The 23,584-nt window shown below is 40.7% G+C and overlaps 1 protein-coding gene across 3 annotated transcripts in view; it reads left to right on the plus strand.

The window, feature by feature from the left end:
- The window catches only part of RAB2A (RAB2A, member RAS oncogene family), a 72,686-nt gene that overhangs the window by 6,576 nt on the left and 42,526 nt on the right, over positions 1-23,584 (plus strand). For 2 of the 3 annotated variants that reach the window (XM_027561039.1, XM_027561041.1), the window contains exon 2: positions 20,925-20,996. In XM_027561039.1, coding sequence (XP_027416840.1) covers positions 20,925-20,996 — 72 coding nt within the window. Of the gene's footprint in view, positions 1-5,869; positions 5,926-20,924; positions 20,997-23,584 lie in introns of all 3 variants that reach the window. The other variant, XM_027561040.1, reaches the window with a different exon arrangement.

The following is a 23,584-nucleotide window of genomic DNA, read 5'->3' on the forward strand; positions in this document are numbered from 1 at the left end:
ATGCCATCCAGCCTTCTCATCCTCTGTCATCCCCTTCTCCTCCTGCCCCCAATCCCTCCCAGCATCAGAGTCTTTTCCAATGAGTCAGCTCTTCACAAGAGGTGGCCAAAGTACTGGAGTTTCAGCTTTAGCATCATTCCTTCCAAAGAACACCCAGGGCTGATCTCCTTTAGAATGGACTGGTTGGATCTCCTTGCAGTCCAAGGGACTCTCAAGAGTCTTCTCCAACACCACAGTTCAAAAGGATCAGTTCTTTGGCACTCAGCTTTCTTCACAGCCCAACTCTCCTTCATATCCAGGTTTAATCCCTGGGTTGGGAAGATCCCCTGGAGAAGGGAATGGAACCCACTCTGGCATTCTTACTTGGCGCATGGACAGAGGAGCCTGGTGGGCTACAGTCTGTGGGGTCACAGAGAGTCAGACATGACTCAGCGACTAACACTACTTCTACTAAGGCATATCCTGGGTGAATTTATACAGAAATCTCTATCACATTAGTTTTTGGCACTCGATGTCTACCTAGTGGATTCTTAGGAAGAATTTTCCACACTTTTTGTAGTTCATCTGCGATATCGAAAGCTTTTAATCCTTTAACTGGTTTGTGCAAAGTAACCATTTCATAAATGAAGAAACTGAGCTGTGTCCTTTGGGAAAAACTATTTCTTCTCTCCCACAAGCTCTTCTACTTTTCATAGCTATGATGTACCTCTAAGTTTCTCCAGTTCTTTCTTGAAAGTGTTGCCATTTTCAGGGGTAGCTGACTGTTACTATGTTTCTGGTCCAATCTGAGGGAAAAAACAAGAAAATGAATGTTGATGGATGATGAGTGAAGTTCTTGAAGGCACAGAGTTAGTGCCTCAGAACATGATGAATGTACACTAGGTAGCCTCTGCTGGTTAGGCTGCACGCATTGACCAGTTTATTTCTCCTTTCAAAAAGGATTTAATTGGGCTTCCCTGGTGGCTCAGATGGTAAAGCGTTGGCTTGCAATGCGGGAGACCCGGGTTCGATTCCTGGGTTGGGAAGATCCTCTGGAGAAGGAAATGGCAGCCCACTCCAGCACTCTTGCCTGGAAAATCCCATGGACGGAGGAACCTGATAGGCTATAGTCCATGGGGTCACAAAGAGTCAGACATGACTGAGTGACTTCACATACAAATTTTCTACAGTTTTAAATGCAAGTGAGAGAGAGTGTATTAGTTTATGTTGCTAACATAAACCACCATATTTTTAGCAGCTCCAGCAATGCAAATCTTAGAGTTCTGAAGTTCTGCATAAGTTCATGTACATGGCATTACATGTCTGAAGTCCGATGTATGTCTCAGTGCGCTATCATCAAGTTCTTGGCAGGTTGGGTTCCCTTCTGGAGGGTCCATGCTCATTCAGGTTGTTGGTGGAATAGTTCCGTGCTGAGGTCTCCATTTTCTTGCTGGTGTCATCAGTTCCTGGCTTCCTGAGTCTACCCACCTAGTCATGTGATTTGGCCCCCTTCCTTCATCTTCAAAGCAACAGTGGGTTAGGTTCTTCTGTGTGTTTCTGACTCTTCTTGAATCATCCAATCTCTCATTGAAGCCGGGAAAGGTTTTATGTTTTAAAGACTTAGATAATTAGATTGGGTTTACCTGGATAATCAAGGATAATCTCCTCATCTCAAGGTCTGTAATCTTAATCACATCTGCATGGGCCGCCTTGCCTTGTAGGGTAGCATACCCATAGGTTCTAGGGATTGATTAGAGTGTGTGTATCTTGAAGCAGGTCAGTGGGGGAGTTTATCTTCCCTACCACAGCAGGCTGAGGAGAAGCAGTAGGTAGAAACAATAAATTGAAGTCAGAAATAGCATTAATATCCATGCTGTGTACACTTTTTTGAAGTGGACACTGTATTTAGCACCACTGCAGAAGGAGAAGAGGATGTCAGAGGATGAGATGGTTGGACAGCATCACCGATGAAATAGATGTGAACTTGGGCAAACTACGGGAGATGGTGAGGGACAGGGAGGCCTGGCGTGCTGCAGTCCATTGGGTCACAGAATCGGACACAACTGGGGGGCTAAACTAAACTGCACTGCAGAGAACTCTCTCTCATCTACTTACTTACAGTAATCATCAATTTTTTAAAAGTATGTGTACTCATATACTTATTCCTTAATTGAGTCTTGAAAGACATTTTCTTCTGGTTCCCTTAAAAAAAATAGACAGTATGGTGAAAAATGTAAATATACAAGTAGTATATTTGAACATGAGCTTCCCAGGTGGCACTAAGGTTAAAGAACTGCCTCCCAATGCAAGAGACATAAGAGATGCTGGTTGGATCCTTGGGTGGGAAGATCCCCTGGAGGAGGGCATGGAACCCACTCCAGTATTCTTGCCTGGAGAATCCCCATGAACACAGGAGCCTGGCGGGCTACCGTCCATAGTATCTCACAGAGTCAGACACAACTGAAGTGACTTAGCATGTACACACGCATATTTGAACATATGGGGCCTTTTCTAGGGGTATAACTCATTGAATCTGAACAATTATATCCATGAGGAAGGCTCTACTTTACAGTGAAGGAAGGTGGACTGATTGTCACATCACACAGCTAGTTAACTGACCAAGCTGGAATTTGAGCCCAGATCTTTCTGACTCCAAAGGCCATGCTCTCTCTCCCATGTCATACACATTTCTTAATTCCCACATATTCCATATCATACCTCTTGTGTTGGCTTATCAGCTGCTTGGTCTGTGGAGTTGATGTGGAAGTACACAGTCCCTCAGTTCGCTTTTCTACTAAAACAGAAACTACCTCCACTCTGCAAAACTGAGCAGAAATATTCTATCAATAAAACAAGGATAGTCTGTTTACTGCTCCTCAGCAGCTCTGAGAGCTTGGGCAGCCTCTTCAGTCTCTGAATCTCAGTGTCTTCATCTATAAAATGGAATAAATAAGTGAGATTTTGTGTGTGACTAAATAAATGGTTAATAATTCATGTTCTTTTTTTATCTTTTTTATCATTTTTATACTTCTTTGAATGTCTTCAAGAATTTCCCCATATGCATTTGAAAAACTAAACCAAACTTGACCAATGCTATATAGTGTTTGAATTATGCTGTTCATAGCAAAAATCATTTCTTTCACCCTCCGTGTGAACTAATATGTTAATATGTTGATTTTTTTTTTCCTTCACTTTCTTGTGTAGCTTGCTCATTTATGGCCAGTTGATAACTTGAAAGAGTCTGCCATCTTTGACTCTCATTTCTCCAGAGTGGTTATCCGGCAACTGTCATCTTTGTTTCAGCCCTACTGTGTCACTTTTTTTGAAGTCTATTTTTTGTATAGCCCAGTACTCTTATTTTTTTTTTTTAAATTCAATCTGAGAGGCTGTCTTTTACCAGGAGAATGTAATCATTAGTGAATTTGAATTTTTTCCTGCCATCTGGCACCGGCCTAGTTCAGTCATGAGCAGGGATCAAGGCCTAGGTCCCAGGTTGTCCCTTTACTCTGGACTTCCTGGGGAGGCACACTTGTCCCACACAGGAAGCAGTATGGTAGACAGATCTCCCGGGCTTGTGTAGTGTCCTTGTAGGACAATCTGAAAGAGGATGCCTGCCCATAACTTACTTGTGCAAATGAACAATTCACTTAAATTCCTGCGTTTTCTCTCTGTAAGATGTGTGTAGTACTCCTGGCTTAGTGCACTCTATAGAGGTGTCCACCAGTGTTGTAAGTTTTTGGGTTTTTTTCCTCTAACTTTGGAGCTGTCTTTGAAACTCAAGTGTCAGTAGTTTGTTTCCCTTCATTTATGTACAGTTGATAAACCAGTGTAAGTGGTGCATTTGTACCTGCTCTGCAACCTCTGGCATTATTAACATTGATGGATAGCTCCCCCTTAACATTTGTCCACCTTTAGCAGTAACTACTCGGAGAAGGCAATGGCACCCCACTCCAGTACTCTTGCCTGGAGAATCCCATGGACGGAGGAGCCTGGTAGGCTGCAGTCCGGGGGGTCGCTGAGAGTCGGACACGACTGAGCGACTTCACTTTCACTTTTCACTTTCATGCATTGGAGAAGGAAATGGCAACCCACTCCAGTGTTCTTGCCTGGAGAATCCCAGAGACGGCAGAGCCTGGTGGGCTGCCGTCTTTGGGGTCGCACAGAGTCGGACACGACTGAAGCGACTTAGCAGCAGCAGCAGTAACTACTATGCATCTAGGAGGCAAATAATATGTTATTCTAAGTTCTCTTGGGTATTTTAGCTTAGACTGCATTCTTGAAAATTTCTTAAGGGCCTGCTGTTTGTGATTAGAAAAATATCTGGATTGGCATGGTGGCTCCTGCTTACTCATTGCTTTGGTAAAGTTCAGACATCTTTAGCTTCAGTTTTCTCATCTAGAAAATGTCAGTAGTACTAAGTTACCTACCTCACAGGATTTTTGTTAGCTTGAAACAAACATTGTACACAGATGTTTTGAAGCTGCAGGGTGCTTTATTAATGGCAGTATTTTAGAGATAATTTTTCTTATATGTTGAGTATCCTAAAATTAAGTTGTGGGTTTGGACGGGGGTGGTTTTTTGCTTATGGAAAAAGGTATTCACTATGCTGACTTTAAAACTATAATTACTTGAGTTGAAAGAAGCAAAACAACATGTTAACCTGCAAAATGGCAGTTCTTTGATCTTGAAATTCTCTCTGGACTCTATAAAAGAAAAAGTCTTTTCCAGACTCGGATGAGAAGAATATTGGGTAGAAGGTGCTCTTTTTCACTGGTCTCCAGAAAAGAGGTTGTAAGACGGAGAGTTGTTTCCTATACTCACTCATGGTGTCTTCAGGTTCCTTGCCAAAGTTTCTCTTAATTTTGAACCCCTTTGGAAAGAGGCGGTTCTATAGATCTGCAGGAGTCTTCAGTATAAATGAATCTATTGATCAAAAGTTATCTTCTCTGTTTGGCCCAAGTATTGTTGGTTCAGTTTTAACCGTTTCAAAGGGCAAAGTAAAAGTACATTTGTCCACAACTACTTATGTTAAAAGCTTTACTTGATAGAAATATTAATAAATAGGGAAATTAGTTACTAGGTTATAAACTGAAGCAGTAGTAGTTGTTTGCCTGGTGAGATAATTGACCAATCCTTTAAGAAAAATATTTGTTACACTTTTCCCAGATGACCTTTGGTATGGGGTGAAGAATTTCTTCTGGTTTTGCAGCTAAGTGGATTTTTAACTGGTTGAATAACTATCCTTAAGTACTGTCCATGTAGGCCACCTGGAGAGAGCATGCTGCTATATTCAATCCTAGATTTTTACATTTTATATTGGCAACAACTTGGATAAACTCCACTTTGGTTGAAAGAGCTAATGTGTGCATTACACCAGACAGAATCCAGAATGGCTGACTAAATTTAGCAAAGTGGAGTTTAATAAAAATGAAGTGAAAGCCCTATATTTACTTTTTTCTTAAAAAAAAAAAAAATATATATATATATAAGATGGAGGTAGCTGGTTAAATAGCAGCACATGTCTAAAAGCTTAGAAGTTTTACATAACTAGGTCCAGTAGGAGTCCACAAAGGAAGAAATGTGACTCTCAGGAAAAGTGTAATGTACAAACAAGGCAGGTAGTAGTTGTGCTTAGTCAGGACTCAACTGCAGTTCAGTTATGGGAACTGGTTTCAGAGGGACATCTGCGCATTGGAATCTGTGCTCAGAGACCAGTCAGGGTGGTACAAAGGTGTGTCAACCATATTTCCCAACATATTTAGGAAAGGAAGAATAACTGAAACATTTTAACAAAAAAAGACTTAAAGGAGAATATAACAATGACCTCAAATACTTAGGTGACTGTCATATTAAAAGGGGGCTTCAACTTACCCTTTGTGGCTTTTTGCAGACAGAATCAGGACTACAAGTAGACGACTCGCTGTGAAATGGAAAGAGTATTAAGTGGTGAGTAGGTCGGTTACTGGGGTGTTCAGGCAGAGGTTTGATTGACACATTAGGACATGGAAGATGAAATTTATGCAACCAGTAGGGGATTGGATTCGAATATTTTTTTCTTTTTAAAGAAAGTTAAGGTATTATGTGGGCATTCCCGGTGCTGGAGTTAAGAAAAATGAGCAGGACTGCCCTACCCTAAGGGGGAGACAAGTTTGCCACAATGACAAGATGGTGTAATAGAGACTTGTCTATGCAGAGTACTGAAGGAGCATGGAGAAGACTCATTCATTCTACCTGGAGTGAACAGCTCATGACATTCAGATTTTCAGTAAACATTTATTGAGGACCCCCTGTATGCTGAGGACTGTGCTATAGCTTTCATACATTTCTAGCAGTAGTCCTAGATAGCTCTTGACCCCGTTTTACAAATGATAGATCAGATGTGACACGATCAGACGCTTTGAGAACTTCCCCACCTGATAATCCTGTAGAATCAGTTTGTGCTTTTGCCTCTGTTTGGGTATTTGTTGTGTATGGAGAACAGAGAATGGAACTGAGCTCCTCAGTCTTTGATTTTGCCAAGAAGGTGGGATGACTTTATATCAGGAATGTTCTGCAGAGTGTGGTCCTATGGAGTTTTTTGTTGGGATTTGTGGAGGCTCAGGAATACAGGAATCTTGGGACCACACTATGAAGAGCATTGTGTGGTATAAAGAGTTGGTTTCATATGCTGTGGGTACAGCTTCATAAAAGAAGCTTTATTCCCCATCTCTGAATGGGATAACTAACTCTTCACTCAGACTTCTGACAGGAGTTATTGAGGCCTTTCCACCATTTAACCTTTTTTTCTTTCTTAATCTCCCCCCCCACCCCCATCCATTTTGGCTTACAGTTTCCTTTCTTGGAGAATTTACCCAAGAAATGGAAAAATCATATTGGATTTGAATGTGAATCTGTGAATGTTGAGCCTTAGCCATAAAGTAAGTCTTGTTAAAAGTACTGCTGCTGCTGCTACTGCTAAGTCGCTTCAGTTGTGTCCGACTTTGTGCAACTCCATAGGCGGCAGCCCACCAGGCTCCGCTGTCCCTGGGATTCTCCAGGCAAGAACGCTGGAGTGGGTTGCCATTTCCTTCTCCAGTGCATTAAAGTGAAAAGTGAAAGTGAAGTCGCTCAGTCGTGTCCAGCTCTTAGCGACTCCATGGACTGCAACCCACCAGGCTCCTCCACTGTGGGATTTTCCAGGCAAGAGTACTGAAGTGGGGTGCCATTGCCTTCTCCATTTAAAAGTACTACTGATTAGTTATTCTTTAGTGGCTTTTAGGAGTTAAAAAAGGAAATAAAAATCTTCAGTTTCACAAAGCATTATTTTACTTTCAGGCTTCTAATTTTCTTAGCAGACCAGTATTTAATGTGACTATTTATAATCACACTAGAAGTTTTGCTAGTTATTTAAATGCCACATCACACTGGAGGTTGTTGGATGGGGCTAGTGAAAGTATTGCTTATATAGTATTTGATGTTAAAATAGATCCTTTGAAAAACTCAGATTTTTTTTTTTTATAAAAACGATGAATGTTTATGGTGAAAAATGAAAATTTAAATACTCCACCATTTTACATAGTATAGTAATGATTTGTGTATCCTTCTGGAAATTTTCTGTGCATCTTTAAACATGTATGTGTGTGTGTGTCCATCCGTCCCAGCCCCACCAATATGATTGCTGTTCTTCACCTTTTTTTTGCTTAAGGGTAAATCTTGGGTGTCTTAACATATCACAAATAAATCTATCTCATTCTTTTAAAAAATCTGCATAGCTGAACCATTATTACTTCAGTCAGTCCTCAGTTTTCTTAGTCCTGATCTGTGCTAGCAGACAGCAGAAACCTGCTGTGGTCAACTTAAGCAGAGCAGCGTTTTATTGGAAAGATAGGATTCCATAGAATTGATAGGAATGCAGTATAATCAAGCTTGAAAATGGCAAAACCACGGAAGGCAAGACACAGCCAGACTCCTGCTGTCAGTACAACCTGCTGAAGCAGATGCTGGTGCACGCCAGTCGTCCGGCACCTCCCCTGTAGCCACTGTGGATTCTTTCTTTCTGGTTCCTGATATTGACGCATTCCTTCAAGATTCCAAATTCTGAACAGGCGCATCTGATTGGCTCAGCCGAGGTCAAATGTGACCACAATGGAATGTCATAAATCATCTTCCATTAAGAATAGGAATTTAGAAAGAATATTAGTATTTAATTGTGAATTTAAGTATTCATGTATCAATACTTAAATTCAACAGGCTAGTCTTAACATTGTCTGTGTTGACTGATACCAAGTCTTCAGGGATTTAAGGAGCTTGATTTAGTTACTGTTATCATGTACTTCTTATTAACCTAGCACTGCAAGAAATGGATCGTTCTGCTTACAGTCTTTGGTTTTGATACTCATTTACATCATAACATACTACTTAGACATCATGTGCAGTAAACTTACTGTATGGTGATTATAGTGTACGTTTATATCCAGACACCTTCTTCTTTTATAACATCCTGAGAAAGTATCCTCTTCAAGCTACTTCATTGAAATTTACTTGTGAGATGCTAAGTTCTTATTTGGAATCTTTATGAAACAGTCAGGAAAATGGTCAGGTTAAAATATGTTGACACACCTGATCTATTATTTTTTTAAAACCTTCGTTTGTTAAATTTCTGCTCCGTCAGAGTCTTTAAGCTTATAGAATATTTCTTTTCTTTATCTTACTGTTGATGCTAATACATGGTAAGTGAGATAGCTTCTTTTTAGTTAGGGGAGGTATTGTTTGCAAGTAGTAATATGTATCTGAGAAGAACAAACTCAGGAGGTTGGGTGGTACAGTGGAAAAATATGACTTATATTGTAAATTTAAAAACCTTATTTTGAGTTTCAATTCTGCTTCTCACTGTGTTTTAACTTGAGGCATGTCATTTAAGCCTCCGTTCCTTCATCTTTAAAATAAGGTTATCAGGAATTCCCTGGCAGTCCATGATTAGGACTCAGTACTTTCACTGCTGTGGCCTGGGTTCAATCCCTTTTTGGGGAACTAAGATCCCACAAGCTGTGTGATGTGGCAAAAAAAAAAAAAAATGAGATTATCATTCCTGCTTTACTGATGTCATAGGCTTACTGTTAGGGTCAAATAAGATTGTATGTGAAGAAAGAGCTTGTTTTCACCTTCAAAATGTCAAAAGTCATGCATATATTTTACATAAGACAAGAGTGTGTTAGCTTGAACTCAATTATAGAAGTCCATAGCTGCAGTAAAAACTACTTGTTCATACTGAAGTGGGTCCTTTGGGTATTAGGCAGGTATCAGGTAGTCTCACTATTCTAAGCTCAGTGATCGCCAGAGATTCTAAGTGGAAACCAGGATAACCGTGTTTTGAACTTAACCTGTACCGAGGTGCAGCAGCACATCTTCACTGTTTTCTGTTACTTATCTGTTACACCAAGCAGGTAATGGTGTCATATTAGTTGTAGCTGGAAGACTAAAGAGGATCGGAGAATGAGACCAGCATTTTAGTCGACTATATCTAGGCCAGTGATTCTCAGACTTCAGGCAGGGCACATGAGGATCACCTGAAGAGCTTGGTGAAATACTGATTTAAGGACTCCACCCCAGAGTTTCTGACTCATTAAGTTTGGGGTGGAGCTGATAATTTGCGTTCTAAAAGTTTCCAGATACTGCTGATGTTGCTGTTCTGGAGAGCACACTTTAGAGAATCAGCGCTTTAGTGAAGGCGTGTAATTCATCATCCAGGGTGATCCCTAATTCATCAGGACACCAGGGATAACTAAGCCTGTCCCTGGCAAACCAGGATACAGTGTCATCCTCATTTTACCTATTCGAAAAATCATTTTACAAAGAGGGTTATGCAATAGAATTGTCACCTAGCAGATGACTCAGGGTACCCAAGGTTGGTTGGCTGGTTGGCTGGCTGGTTGGTTGGTTGATTGATTTTTATGTTAAATTCCCAACTGTGATGATTTAGTCTGGCTTTTTCCTTGATCCCTGTCCTTGTAAATATTCATTAAAAGAGAACAGAAGTGTTCTAGATTCTTTAGCTGATTTGTTTGCCGTGAATCCTAGCATAAATGATGTGGATGGGTTCTTTCACTGGGTGTGTAATTGGATGAGATTCTGGAGAATAATTTCCAAATTTGTGTCTTATCAGCACAATAATAGGTACATCTTCTTACATTGCAGCCCAGGGTTTAAATATGTATGTAAGTGCATACGTGTGTGTGTGTGTGTGTGTGTGTGTGTGTGTGTGTGTAAGGCAATAGCTTGCATATAGCACTTGTCCTATCTTTATTGAGTCCCTGCAGTCTAGTATTTGCTATTTTGTTCTAGTTCATTTTTTTAATGCTAGTTGTAACCGAGTAAATTGATTTCACTGGTTACAGCCTACTATTTAGAGAACATTGCGCAGAGGACCCCTTTGCTTCCTACGTACTGTGACTTCCTAAGATTCTGAGAGGTATACTTCAGTTTCCTTCATTCTGATTCTTCTCACTCTAAGCCATTTTCCACCATTAAAACAAACTAGTTCGAGAAGATCCCAAGAATGGGAGGAGAAAAAGGAAAGAGAAGCTATTTTTAACCACATTTCTGCTATGTTACTTGCTATTAAATTTAATATTCTGTCATTTATTCTCTATGTAAATTAGGTAGTGCTCCATTTTATTTTTTAAATTTTAAAAAGTTATGAATTGCACCTAGCTTTGTTTTCGTGAAAATACTGTACAAGCTAGGTCTTTCTTAAGAATATCTAAACTCAGCTTATATTAAAAAACCCTCAGCTTCACTGAATTAAATTTTTCTTCTGATGAAGAATGTATTCATCACACTAGTTCTAAGAGTCCAGGTAGGAGATGGAAATTAGAAACAGAAGTTTGAACAGGGAAAGTCTGGTGTAAAGAACCACTGACTATGATGTGGGGTTAGAGTAATGGGGAAGTGGACTAAGTATTTTAAAGAATACAGAACAGCAGGTGGAGGGCCCAGCCACTGTCCCTAAGACAGAGGCAGAATGTGGAAGGAAGGAACACTCCCTGGAGACTTTAACATTTTCAGAGGGAAATTACACTTAAATCAGGGGCCGATAGTGTCAGAGACGCAGTTCTTAATGTCACGTGGTCATGATTTCATTCTTCAACATCATTTTTCTACCTGAAAAACCCACTGTTGGGAATAAAAATTTTTTTGAGAAATTGACTTTTTAAAATGTAGACTTGTTTGTCATTATATAGAAAATACAAGTGTGTCACTGTTAGATCTTTTCAGCAAGCATTCAGTACATAAATTCTGCATTCACTGAGCATCTATTAATTCTAAGCCAGGCCACAGAGCAGAGTGGTTTTCTAAATGCAGAATGTTATTGCTCCTAAGGGAGGCAGGTAGATGTGTGAATTGATAACAGAAGTATGATACAAGAGGTGCTTAATGAAGTGTGTAGAGAGCACTGTGGCCGAAGTGTGCAATGAAGTGTTAGTCTGACTTTGTGCCAGGAAAGGGAAGGAAGCATAGATGTGTTTTTTACCTTTTATTCTTTACATGCCGTTTCTTTTATTCCTTGCAGTAGCCTTCTGAGTAAAGTGAATGTATGATTACCGTGATACGATAAGCAACCAAGGCCTTGAGACCTGAAACAACTTTTTCTACCATTGTCACACATGGGATCCAAATATAGTCCAGTGTTTCTCTCTTAAATTGGTGGTGTACATTGAAATACAGGAGGCTGCAATGGTGAAAGTTTACCAAATATAAGGCACATTTCTGAGAAGAATTTCAAAAGTGAATTAGATGTGTTCCTGTGCTTAGGGGTTGCTGGTCTGGCAGTGCTGGTAGAATCCATCAGAGCTCTGGAGATGGAGAAGGCTTGGCCATTTCATAGAAGGGTCCAGAGTGTCTTCCTCCCTGCCCTCTTAGCCTTCACTGAGAGGTTTCTCAAATAAATGCTCTGTCTTCCTTGTTTCCTCTTCCCTTATTTTAATATTTCTGGTGTTTGAGTCTCTTTATTTTTTACTGATTACAGTAGGAATCATTAGAGACAGAGTCAACAAGACTGAGAGACCAATGAGTCCAAGGAAAAGGAGGAAGGAAAAATTGCTCCTCACAAGTGCGTTTTTGTAGGTTTTCTTGGACTGCTTAATAATTTTAAGAAACTTGTCTCAGAGCTCAAAACAACAAAAACCTATTCTCTCACAGTTCTGGAGGCCAGCAGTCCAAAATCTAGGGATGGGCAGGGCCTCTGAAGGCTCCAAGGAAAATCCTTGCTGCTCTTCCAGCTTCTGGTGGCTTCGGGGGCTCCTGGTTTGTGGCAGTGCAAGTCTAGTCTCCTTTGTCTTCAGACAACCTTCTCCCCTGTGTATCCATTTATCACTGGAATTAGGCCCAACCTGAATGTAGGCTGATCACATCTCAGAACCCTTAATTATACCTGCAGAGATCTTTTTCCAAGTTAGGTCACATTCAGAAGTTCCAGGAGTTGGGATTTAGACGTGTCTCTTTAACCCACTCCAGTCAGCAACAGATGAGTATCTAATCGCAGTAAATGAGAGGATTGCTGTCTCAGATGCAAGGGGGATGATGTGTGGGAAACCAGCAGCATGGAAACAACTCTGAAGTCATTTTATTTAAAAGATAATTATAGATTGTGAATATTTTCTGCAGTTGTAGAAACTAGATATTTTAAAATGTGAACTCAAGGTCAGATCAGTTTGGTTGGAGATTTTGCTCCTCAACTGTATTCATCTTGAAGAATCCTCTAAAGTTTTCATTAAAAATTTTGAATATGCAAAACTCAAAATTTTAGAATTTGAACCTTATGATATTCCTGTGAAGTAGAAATGCCATGTTTTTCTTTTTCCCATTTTACAAATGTGGAAACGGAGCTTAGTTTCTATAATAAATTTTGTCTGAGGTTACAAGTTATGAAATAATACAGATGAACACTGGTGTCACAACTGTAAAGCTTATATTCTTTTTAATGTATCTTGCTGAGTTTATTAATTTTCTATTTAAAAGAGCAGACCTCATTGTTTTGTCATGTTTCACGGGTTTCTTGGTTTGGAATGTGAACATGAAGAATAAAATTTTCTCTTTGCAAAATAAGCCACAAATAATTTATACCACATTGCCATCTCTCTCGGAGAATGCAGTGGCACCCCACTCCAGTACTCTTGCCTGGAAAATCCCATGGATGGAGGAGCCTGGTAGGCTGCAGTCCATGGGGTCGCTGAGAGTCGGGCACAACTGAGCGACTTCACTTTCACTTTTCATTTTCATGCATTGGAGAAGGAAATGGCAACCCACTCCAGTGTTCTTGCCTGGAGAATCCCAGGGACCGGGGAGCCTCGTGGGCTGCCGTCTACGAGATCGCACAGAGTCGGACACGACTGAAGCAACTTAGCAGCAGCAGCAGCAGCATACCAATACTCCTTGTGGAGAAGGCGCCATTGCCTAAAAACATCGCTGGCGGTGTATTAATTAGATTCCTGGGCCTAACCAAAGACTGAATCAGAATCTTTGGGGTGAGGTTTTAGGAATCTACATTTTTAATGAGTGTTACTTGTAATTGTTTGGCATTAATGTGGTAATCAGGTAGTCAGTTCTCACCACAACACTTAGGCCTACTGAGGACAGTGTATTGGACCCTGAGTAAAGGAAGAAGGTAAGGTGACTTCACAGTAGAAACTCTTAACAGCTGTTAAGTGCAGCAGTTTCTATTAAAGAGTGATTGAGTAGCTAAAGCAGTCTTTAGAAAGAAGAACAAATTTGGAGGTACCATGCTCCCTGAGTTCAAGCTATATTAGAAAGCTGTTGTACTCAAAACAGTATGGTATTAGTATTGGCATAGACATAGGTCAATGGAACAGAATAAAGAACCCAGGGGTAAACACATACATATGTGGTCAATTAATTTATGACAAAGAAGGCCAGAATATACAGTAGGGAAAGGACAATCTTCATTAAATGATGTTGGGAAGACTGGACAACCACATACAAAAGAGTGAAACTTACACCATATGAAACTGAGGGTGGACTTATAATTATATCTTAACCAAATGCCTTCACAGCAGCACCCAGTAATTGGAAGGGGCCTGGTCAAGCTGATGCATCAGAAAGACCCATCACAGTGTTTTCATTTTTATTGAAGTATATTGTACTAATAGAAAAAGGCACATGTCCTAAATATATAGCTCAGAGAAGGTTTGTAAACTGGACACAGGTAACTCTTACTATACAGGGGCCCTCTTACATTTATTTCATCTGATTCTTATAACAGTGCACCAAAAATAGTATAGGAATTTCCCCAATTTTATAGATAGAATTTTGAAGCCCAGAAAGGTCAATTTCCTTGCTCCATGTTACAGCTCATAAGTGACAGAACTAGGATTCTAACCATGGTTTTGAGGCATAAAGGAAATACTATGGAAACCCAAGGAACTAATCCCCACATTAATTCTGCATGGGGATTGATAGCATCTTTGGAACAGGAAGGCTTTAGTGAAGAAAGCATTGGAATCTCTAAGCATGAGTTTAGAGTTGCCAAGGAGTGACAAGTTCCTTGGTAAGAGATGCCAGAGGAAGAATGTGGTGTCATTTCAGAGGACAGAAGGTGATGTGTTGTGCTTCACCACAGGCTCTCTAGACCGTGGTGTGATAATATGATCTGTTAGGATAACAATTTCTCAAAGAACGTTGTTTACTATTTCGGACAGCTTAAATTTTATATATGTGCATTTTAGCAAAAATTTTCAGAGGTTTATACAAATAGATTTGAGGCAAAGGTTGAAGGCAGAAAGACCATATCTTATTGAGAACCAGAACTGGAGCACTGAGGATTAAGAGGGGAAAGCATGGAATTCAAGGTATTTCTGAGGAAACTGATGAGATTTGTGAGCCATTAGCTGTAGGAAGAAAAGGAATTACGAGATTTTCTTGTTGATGTGATCCATTGGGAACCAACTTCAGAGATAAAGAAATACTGAAGGTGACTCTTTGAGTTGTTGGGAAAATGGTAGGCAGGAACATGAAACAGAATGGATTAGGTTTTACAAGTTTGCATTCCCAACCTGAAAGAGTTAAAGTGGACATGTTCAGAAGGCAGTTGGATATAATGAGAATGAAATTAATTAAGATGGTGGCTAGAGAGATGGGTTTCAGTTCAGTTCAGTAGCTCAGTCGTGTCCAACTCTTTGCAACCCCGTGAATCGCAGCACGCCAGGCCTCCCTGTCCATCACCAACTCCCGGAGTTCACTTAGACTCACATCCATCGAGTCAGTGATGCCATCCAACCATCTCATCCTCTGTCATCCCCTTCTCCTCTTGCCCCCAATCCCTCCCAGCATCAGAGTCTTTTCCAACAAGTCAACTCTTTGCATGAGGTGGCCAAAGTACTGGAGTTTCAGCCTTAGCATCATTCCTTCCAAAGAACACCCAGGGCTGATCTCCTTCAGAATGGACTGGTTGGATCTCCTTGCAGTCCAAGGGACTCTCAAGAGTCTTCTCCAACACCACAGTTCAAAAGCATCTTTCTTCGGCACTCAGCCTTCTTCACAGTCCAACTCTCACATCCATACATGACCACAGGAAAAACCATAGCCTTGACTAGACGGACCTTTGTTGGCAAAGTAGTATCTCTGCTTTTCAGTATGCTATCTAGGTTGGTCATAACTTTTCTTCCAAGGAGTAAGAGTCTTTTAATTTCATGGCTGCAGTCACCATCTGCAGTGATTTTGGAGCCCAGAAAAATAAAGTCTTGACACTGTTTCCACTGTTTCCCCATCTATTTCCCATGAAGTGATGGGATCAGATGCCATGATCTTCGTTTTCTGAATGTTGAGCTTTAAGCCAACTTTTTCACTCTTCACTTTCACTTTCATCAAGAGGCTTTTTAGTTCCTCCTCACTTTCTGCCATAAGGGTGGTGTATGTCTGCATATCTGAGGTTATTGATATTTCTCCCGGCAATCTTGATTCCAGCTTGTGCTTTTTCCAGCCCAGTGTTTCTCATGATGTACTCTGCATATAAGTTAAATAAGCAGGGTGACAGTATACAGCCTTGACGGACTCCTTTTCCTATTTGGAACCAGTCTGTTGTTCCATGTCCAGTTCTAACTGTTGCTTCCTGACCTGCATACAGGTTTCTCAAGAGGCAGGTCAGGTGGTCTGGTATTCCCATCTCTTTCAGAATTTTCCACAGTTTATTGTGATCCACACAGTCAAAGGCTTTGGCATAGTCAACAAAGCAGAAATAGATGTTTTTCTGGAACTCTCTTGCTTTTTCCATGATCCAGCGGATGTTGGCAATTTGGTCTCTGGTTCCTCTGCCTTTTCTAAAACCAGCTTGAACATCTGGAAGTTCACGGTTCATGTACTGCTGAAGCCTGGCTTGGAGAATTTTGAGCATTACTTTACTAGCGTGTGAGATGAGTGCGATTATGTGGTAGTTTGAGCATTCTTTGGCGTTGCCTTTCTTTGGGATTGGAATGAAAACTGACCTTTTCCAGTCCTGTGGCCACTGCTGAGTTTTCCAAATTTGCTGGCATACTGAGTGTAGCACTTTCACAGCATCATCTTTCAGGATTTGAAATAGCTCAACTGGAATTCCATCACCTCCACTAGCTTTGTTCGTAGTGATGCTTTCTAAGGCCCACTTGACTTCACATTCCAGGATGTCTGGCTCTAGGTCAGTGATCACACCATTGTGATTATCTGGGTCATGAAGATCTTTTTTGTACAGTTCTTCTGTGTATTCTTGCCACGTCTACTTAATATCTTCTGCTTCTGTTAGGTCCATACCATTCCTGTCCTTTATCAAGCCCATCTTCGCATGAAATGTTCCCTTGGTATCTCTAATTTTCTTGAAGAGATCTCTAGTCTTTCCCATTCTGTTGTTTTCCTTTATTTCTTTGCATTGATTGCTGAGGAAGTCTTTCTTATCTCTTCTTGCTATTCTTTGGACCTCTGCATTCAGGTGCTTATATCTTTCCTTTTCTCCTTTGCTTTTCGCTTCTCTTATTTTCATAGCTATTTGTAAGGCCTCCTCAGACAGCCATTTTGCTTTTTTGCATTTCTTTTCCATGGGGATGGTCTTGATCCCTGTCTCCTGTACAGTGTCACGAACCTCATTCCATAGTTCATCGGGCACTCTATCAGATCTAGTCCCTTAAATCTATTTCTCACTTCCACTGTATAATCATAAGGGATTTGATTTAGGTCATACCTGAGTGGTCTAGTGGTTTTCCCTACTTTCTTCAATTTAAGCCTGAATTTGGCAATAAGTAGTTCATGATCTGAGCCACAGTCAGTTCGCGGTCTTGTTTTTGTTGACTGTACAGAGCTTCTCCATCTTTGGCTGCAAAGAATATAATCAATCTGATTCGGTGTTGACCATCTGGTGATGTCCATGTGTAAAGTCTTCTCTTGTGTTGTTGGAAGAGGGTGTTTGCTATGACCAGTGCATTGTATTGGCAAAACTCTATTAGTCTTTGCCCTGCTTCATTCCGTATTCCAAGGCCAAATTTGCCTGTTACTCCAGGTGTTTCTTGACTTCCTACTTTTGCATTCCAGTCCCCTATAATGAAAAGGACCTCTTCTTTGGGTGTTAGTTCTAAAAGGTCTGGTAGGTCTTCATAGAACCGTTCAACTTCAGCTTCTTCAGCGTTACTGGTTGGGGCATAGACTTGGATTACTGTGATATTGAATGGTTTGCCTTGGAAACGAACAGAGATCATTCTGTGGTTTTTGAGATTGCATCCAGGTACTGCATTTCGACTCTTGTTGACCATGATGGCTACTCCATTTCTTCTAAGGGATTCATGCCCGCAGTAGTAGATATAATGGTCATCTGAGTTAAATTCACCCATTCCAGTCCATTTTAGTTTGCTGATTCCTAGAATGTCAACGTTCACTCTTGCCATCTCCTGTTTGACCACTTCCAATTGGTAGTCACTAATTTATAGATGTATGTTGGGCCTATAGGACTGGGTTAGTTCTGTCAGTTGAAGAGAAAAGATAACCAAAGATGAAATGGTTGTGAAACCTCCAGTATTTAAGAAGAGGAGCAGTTGGTCACAGAATTAAGTGACCAAGGAGATGATTACAGCCTGAAAAAGCCAGAAGTGGTCATTTTTAAGAAGGTTGTAGGTAGATAAATTTTATAGAAATATTTTATGGCATAAATAGATCATGTTTCTGGGTCAAATAAATGAGGACTGAGAAAAAGCCTAGCTAATTCAAATTGGCAGTTTAGAAAAGTGTTCGTGATTGTGAGCCAGAACCCCCAAGTATTTTATCCAGAATTAAAATAGTATAAGTCAACATATATTGAATAAGATAAGCTATCTGGAAACTTAACTGATCCTGACAAATGATCAATAGGTGGGTGACTAAGGAGACCTGGGAAACACCATAGTGGCACTTGGATATATTCTCTGCTTTAAAAGATCCTTTGATTACCTGAAGAAAGAATGTGGTGTCTTAAAAGTGAGGTCAGTACTTGGCCAGAGTAAGTGGTATTGCTATTACCAGAGCAGTCCATACTCTGTTGTGAGATAAGAAGAAGGTTTCAGGTTCTTGTATCACTGAAGTAATTACCAGACTGTGAGATGATTCTTGAGCTCCCTCAGTAATAAAATCTGTGATTTCTAATTATAACTTTTTTCTCTACCATATGGGGAAATTTTGAATGCTAAAAATAGAAATGAAGAAAAAAGAAGAATCTTAAGTGCATATTGCTAAGTGAAAGAAGCCAATCTGGAAAAGCTACATACCGTATGATTCCAGCCATACGACAGTCAGAGAGAGGCAGGACTATGGAGCAGTAAAAAGATGAGTGGTATGGGGGCAGGACTGATACAGCATTGGGGATTTTTAGGGCAGTGAAAGTTCTGTGTGACACTGTAACCGTGGATACATGATACATTTGTCAAAATCCATAGGGTGGAGAACACCGAGAATGAACCCAGATAGGAACTGTGGACTTTGAGTGACGGTATGTCAAGGCAGGTTCATCAGTTGTGACAAGTGTTACCGCTCTGGTGCAGGAGGCTGGTAGTGAAGGGGGCTGTGCTCCCGTGGGGAGGGAGGCTATGGGATCTTGCTGTACTTCGTGCTCAGTTTCGCTATGAACCTAAAACTGCTCCTAAAAATAAAGTCTCTTTTTAAAAGCAGAACGGAAGATTCATATCTCAGTTGCTCACCTATTTTGTACTTTAATACTTACTAATTTTCCTTTCTCTCCTAGACCTGCAAGGCTGTTGAAGCGGTATTAGAAATCTGATGGGTTTGTGCCTTCTGTAATGTACAAGAGAAATTGTGAATACAAGAGAAAAAAAGTCAAGTGTTTTGAAATTCCAACTTATTTTCAGTTAACTAGAATCTTAAAAGATTCAAAAAACTTTGAACAAATAAAATACTTCCTAAAACACAGCCACATGGGGCACTTCTCTGGTGGTCCAGCGGTTAAGAATTTGTGCTTCCACCGCAAGGGGAACTGAGATCTCATATGCTGCCCCTTAAGGCCAAAACAGTTTTTAAAAGAAACAAAAGTTAAAAAAAAAAAAAAAAAAGGCACTATACACACACACACACACACACACACACACACACACACACAGAACTTATATAACTTACACACACACAGAATTTATCTTTGATTTGTTAGTGTTCATTTTGACACTTGACACTAGGGCCAGTCATTCAGCAAAATAATTGAGTGACTTCTCTCTGCCTTAAGACAGGTAGCAAGTGACAAGGTATTCATTGTCCTTCTCTCATTGAGTGAATAACATAGAAGACATTGAACCATTCAGTTTGTCACTTAAGAAAGACCTTCTTCAGCCCTTCAGTCTAAATGAAGTCTGTTCTGTTACTCGTCTTCATAGTACTTTATTTTTTTCTTTCAGATGGCAGTTATTATGATTATTCTAAGTTACGGTTCATACAGATTATTTGGGCATTTGTTCTGTTTGATTTCTCTCCCTGTGCTAGACTGTAAGGAAGCAAGCGAATCAGTTTTCCATGTGCATAGTTAGCATTCAGCAGTGACTTTTTGAATAAGTGAATGGATGAATGAATGATGACTGCCTTTGTGTTTCGTAAGTGCACTATGCTACCAAGTAAGCAGATTTGGTCTCCTGTAAGGTTATAGGCCTGAAAATGAGTAGGAAGTGGTGTGAAATTCAGTTCTCTTCAGAGGGCAAGTAACATATATATATAGAAATTTTGCCTTTAATTTGAAAATTGAGAAGTTATTCAAGACTTCAATGATAAGAGTGAAGGAATGCCATTCAGATTAAAGTCGATTCCAAAGTGAATCAGCGCTTCCCTAGTGGCTCAGCTGGTAAAGAATCTATCCACCATAATGTGGGAGACCTGGGTTGGGAAGATCCCCTGGAGAAGGGAAAGGCCACTTACTCCAGTATTCTGGCCTGGAGGATTCCATGGAATGTGTAGTCCATGGGGTTGCAAAGAGTTGGACCCGACTGAGCGACTTTCACTTTCAAAGTGAATCAGCCAGAAGGTAGAACAAGCAGCTTTTCCCACTAAAGTAGATCCCAGACACTTACTTCTTGTTTCTTGTTTTCCGAGACCAAGGTAAAATAAACTATAAAAAGAGGAAAGTGCTGTGTTTTTTAAATGTTTTCACTACTACAGAAAAAGCAAGAGTGCAGGAACACTTCCCTGCATGAATCCTGGGGTAGGGGCTGCTTGGTTGTCTTCCGGGAGTTCCTGCCACTCCCATCTTTCAGGTTGAAATGCTGAATGAACATGAAGGATGCAAAGGCTGTTCTGGATTGGTCACCACCTTTCACTCAGATCAGTGGTAGAGCACTGAGAAAGCATGGCACGTTGCTCTCAGAGCACTGGGAACCCTGAATGTCTCTCTTCCAAGTGCTTTTATGAAATATTTCTTAATTTCTGTGAATTTTTCTCTTAACTTTTTTTTTTTTTTTTTTAATTTTCAGGTGTTGGTAAATCATGCTTATTGCTACAGTTTACAGACAAGAGGTTTCAGCCAGTGCATGACCTTACTATTGGTAAGTGTTGTAAAGAGATGAGATGCATTCACAAGTTTGGGGTAGTGGACATGGAATATGCTAGAGGGCTCATTGCATTAGTAAGGAGTCAGAAATCAGTGAAGCTAGATCTGTTGCTGTACTGGAGTCTAGTCTCCATCACTGGGTTTAAAATAACTGTATCTACAGTAAAAATAATACTACACAACTCTATAAGAGTGGTTGGAATGCAGCAGACAGTCATACTTATCTTGATTGTATTTGAAGATGGAACAGAAGATTGAGAGACAGTGTATCTCAGTGTATCTCAAGACGGGTGGGTAACAGCAGAGACTGTGGACCGGTTTGTTGGAGTTCTGATCAGGGCTCTGCCACTAGCTGGACACACCCCTTCCCCACTCCATGCCTCGGCTTCTTTGTCTGTAAAATGAGAAAAGTAGTAGGACCATCTCACAAAATCGTTAAGAACAGTAAGTGAGTTAATAAATGTCATGCATTGAAACAGTGCCTAGCAGTGTGGTAAGTGCTCCAGGGCTGCCTGTAATTATTAACCCAGAAAAACTACCATCAAGCAATTTTTAGTTTCCTCAATTGTGAAGAATAAATGAGAGTTCCTGGTAAGAGATGGTCAACAAATTTTAGCTATTATTACTGTTAGCTCTACTGGTTGTTTTTAGTGATATTATTCATTAATATGCAAAAGTATAAAATTAAGTGAAAAACTAAAAACTTTAAGTAAGTGTGCTCTTTCAGGGTTCTTAATCTGTTTTTAAAAAATTACACCCCAAAAGCTAAAGAGTCTAGATTTCTTCTTCTATGGCTGCAATAGAGATTAGTCAACCGTGTATAAATAAGGTAATTGGAAATCCAGTTAAAGTTTGCAACTGATAGCTTAATGTGTATTTTCAGCCAGTGTCTGCTTGTTTTTTATAGGTATCATTAACTCACTATTCATAACAAATTGATTCTCATGTCCTGTGTATTTTTAAAGTACCAAATCGAAGATACAGTTTATAAATCAGATTATTACATCAGTTGATGGTATTCACCCAAGCCTAATGTACTTTGTGCATATATTAAACATCTTTCCTTACTGGCTACTTATAGTAAGAACATGCAGATTCCATTTTCATCTTGGTAATTTTAATTATATCTGCTAATGATGGGTAGGGCAGGTGTTGCTCTTTCATGCTGGTTCTCATGATACTCAAGTTTTAACTTGGGTGAGCTCCTTTTTTGTAGAATCTGTTCTTTAATAGGTCTGCACCTTGAGGCCACCTCTTAGGCATGACTCGGTCTTGAGACAGCTGGCCGGTGGTTTTTTTTATAGGGTGCTGTCAAAAGCGTCTTCCTTTTCATTGAAGCACCCTGTAGGGAGGATAGGCCTGAGCCTCGCTGCTGTCAGAGGATAGGCTCTGCTGCGAAGAGAGATGGGGAAGTAGGTCGGAGGGAGTTCTCAGCAAACCATAACTCATGTAACTGCACCGGCCGGCTTTCCTCTGGGCTCGCTGATGGGAGGCCCTGGGAGTTCAGAGGAGAAAAGCAAAAAAGCCGAGGGTCTTCTCCCCTCTCTGCCAGGGTTTACTGTGTGTCCTCCATGGCTTCAGTACAAGCCCCTGCCTGTCAGAGTCACTGGTGGTCGGGTTCCTGGGCTCTGGAAATCCTGGTTTCTCTCTCTGCCCTCCGGCTTGGGAACAGCAGCAGCTTCTGGCTGTTGCTGATCTCTGGGTTGCGTTACCTTCTGCTCCTTGGGTTTCTCAGCCCTGCCTTCAACTTAACCAATTCCCCACTTTAAATCCCCTCTGTTTTAAATGCTTAAGTATGGTTTCTATTTTTCTGGTTGGATGCCAACTACTATACTCAAGACACCCATCACAAGAATTTATTTTTCTGACATAGAAATCATTTAGAAGGTCCTTAGTACATACTTTTTCTAGGAGTGTAGAATGATTCTAAAGTAGGCATGAGGCAGTGTCTTGACCCTGCTGCACACTTGCCTTTTGCTTGATGAATAGAGGAAGGTGACAAGGTTAAGTTTGGGTCGTGATGAAGAATTATTAACTGATAGCAAAGAGGAAATAAAAGGCAAGGGAAGACTATATAAAATGTTCCTTACCCTTTGACTGCTATCTCAGTGAGGATTGTTACGCTGGGAATCAAAGAGCCATCTATAAACAGCTTCCTGGGCACAATTTCACTGAGGATCCAGACTCCAGCCTTGCCATCCAGAGGATGGCTCAGGGGCTGTTCCTCTGGACCAGCAGCATCAGCATTGTGTGGGAGTTGTTATAGAATCTACTGGCTCCCATTCTGCAGCTCAACAGGGTCTCCGGGTGATTCACATGAACCTTCAAGGCTGAGAATCACTGGATCAATGGCTTTTGTGAGTATGTATGTGGATTCCCCAGGTGGAAATAGGCTTCATATTGTTGACCCTGTGCACACGCCCACACACATCCTGGCCCCTCACTTCCTTTACTTGCACTTCGTCTGAGATCCTGCTTCCACTGAGCTCCTCACCTGCACAGTCCTGCCCAGGACCTGTCACCAGAGTCTGGAACTACTCCAGAGTCTTGGATTCATGTGACTGGCTATCTGACCACCCCTGC

The sequence above is a fragment of the Bos indicus x Bos taurus genome, chromosome 14 (assembly GCF_003369695.1).
Source record: "Bos indicus x Bos taurus breed Angus x Brahman F1 hybrid chromosome 14, Bos_hybrid_MaternalHap_v2.0, whole genome shotgun sequence".
Lineage (NCBI taxonomy): Eukaryota > Metazoa > Chordata > Mammalia > Artiodactyla > Bovidae > Bos > Bos indicus x Bos taurus.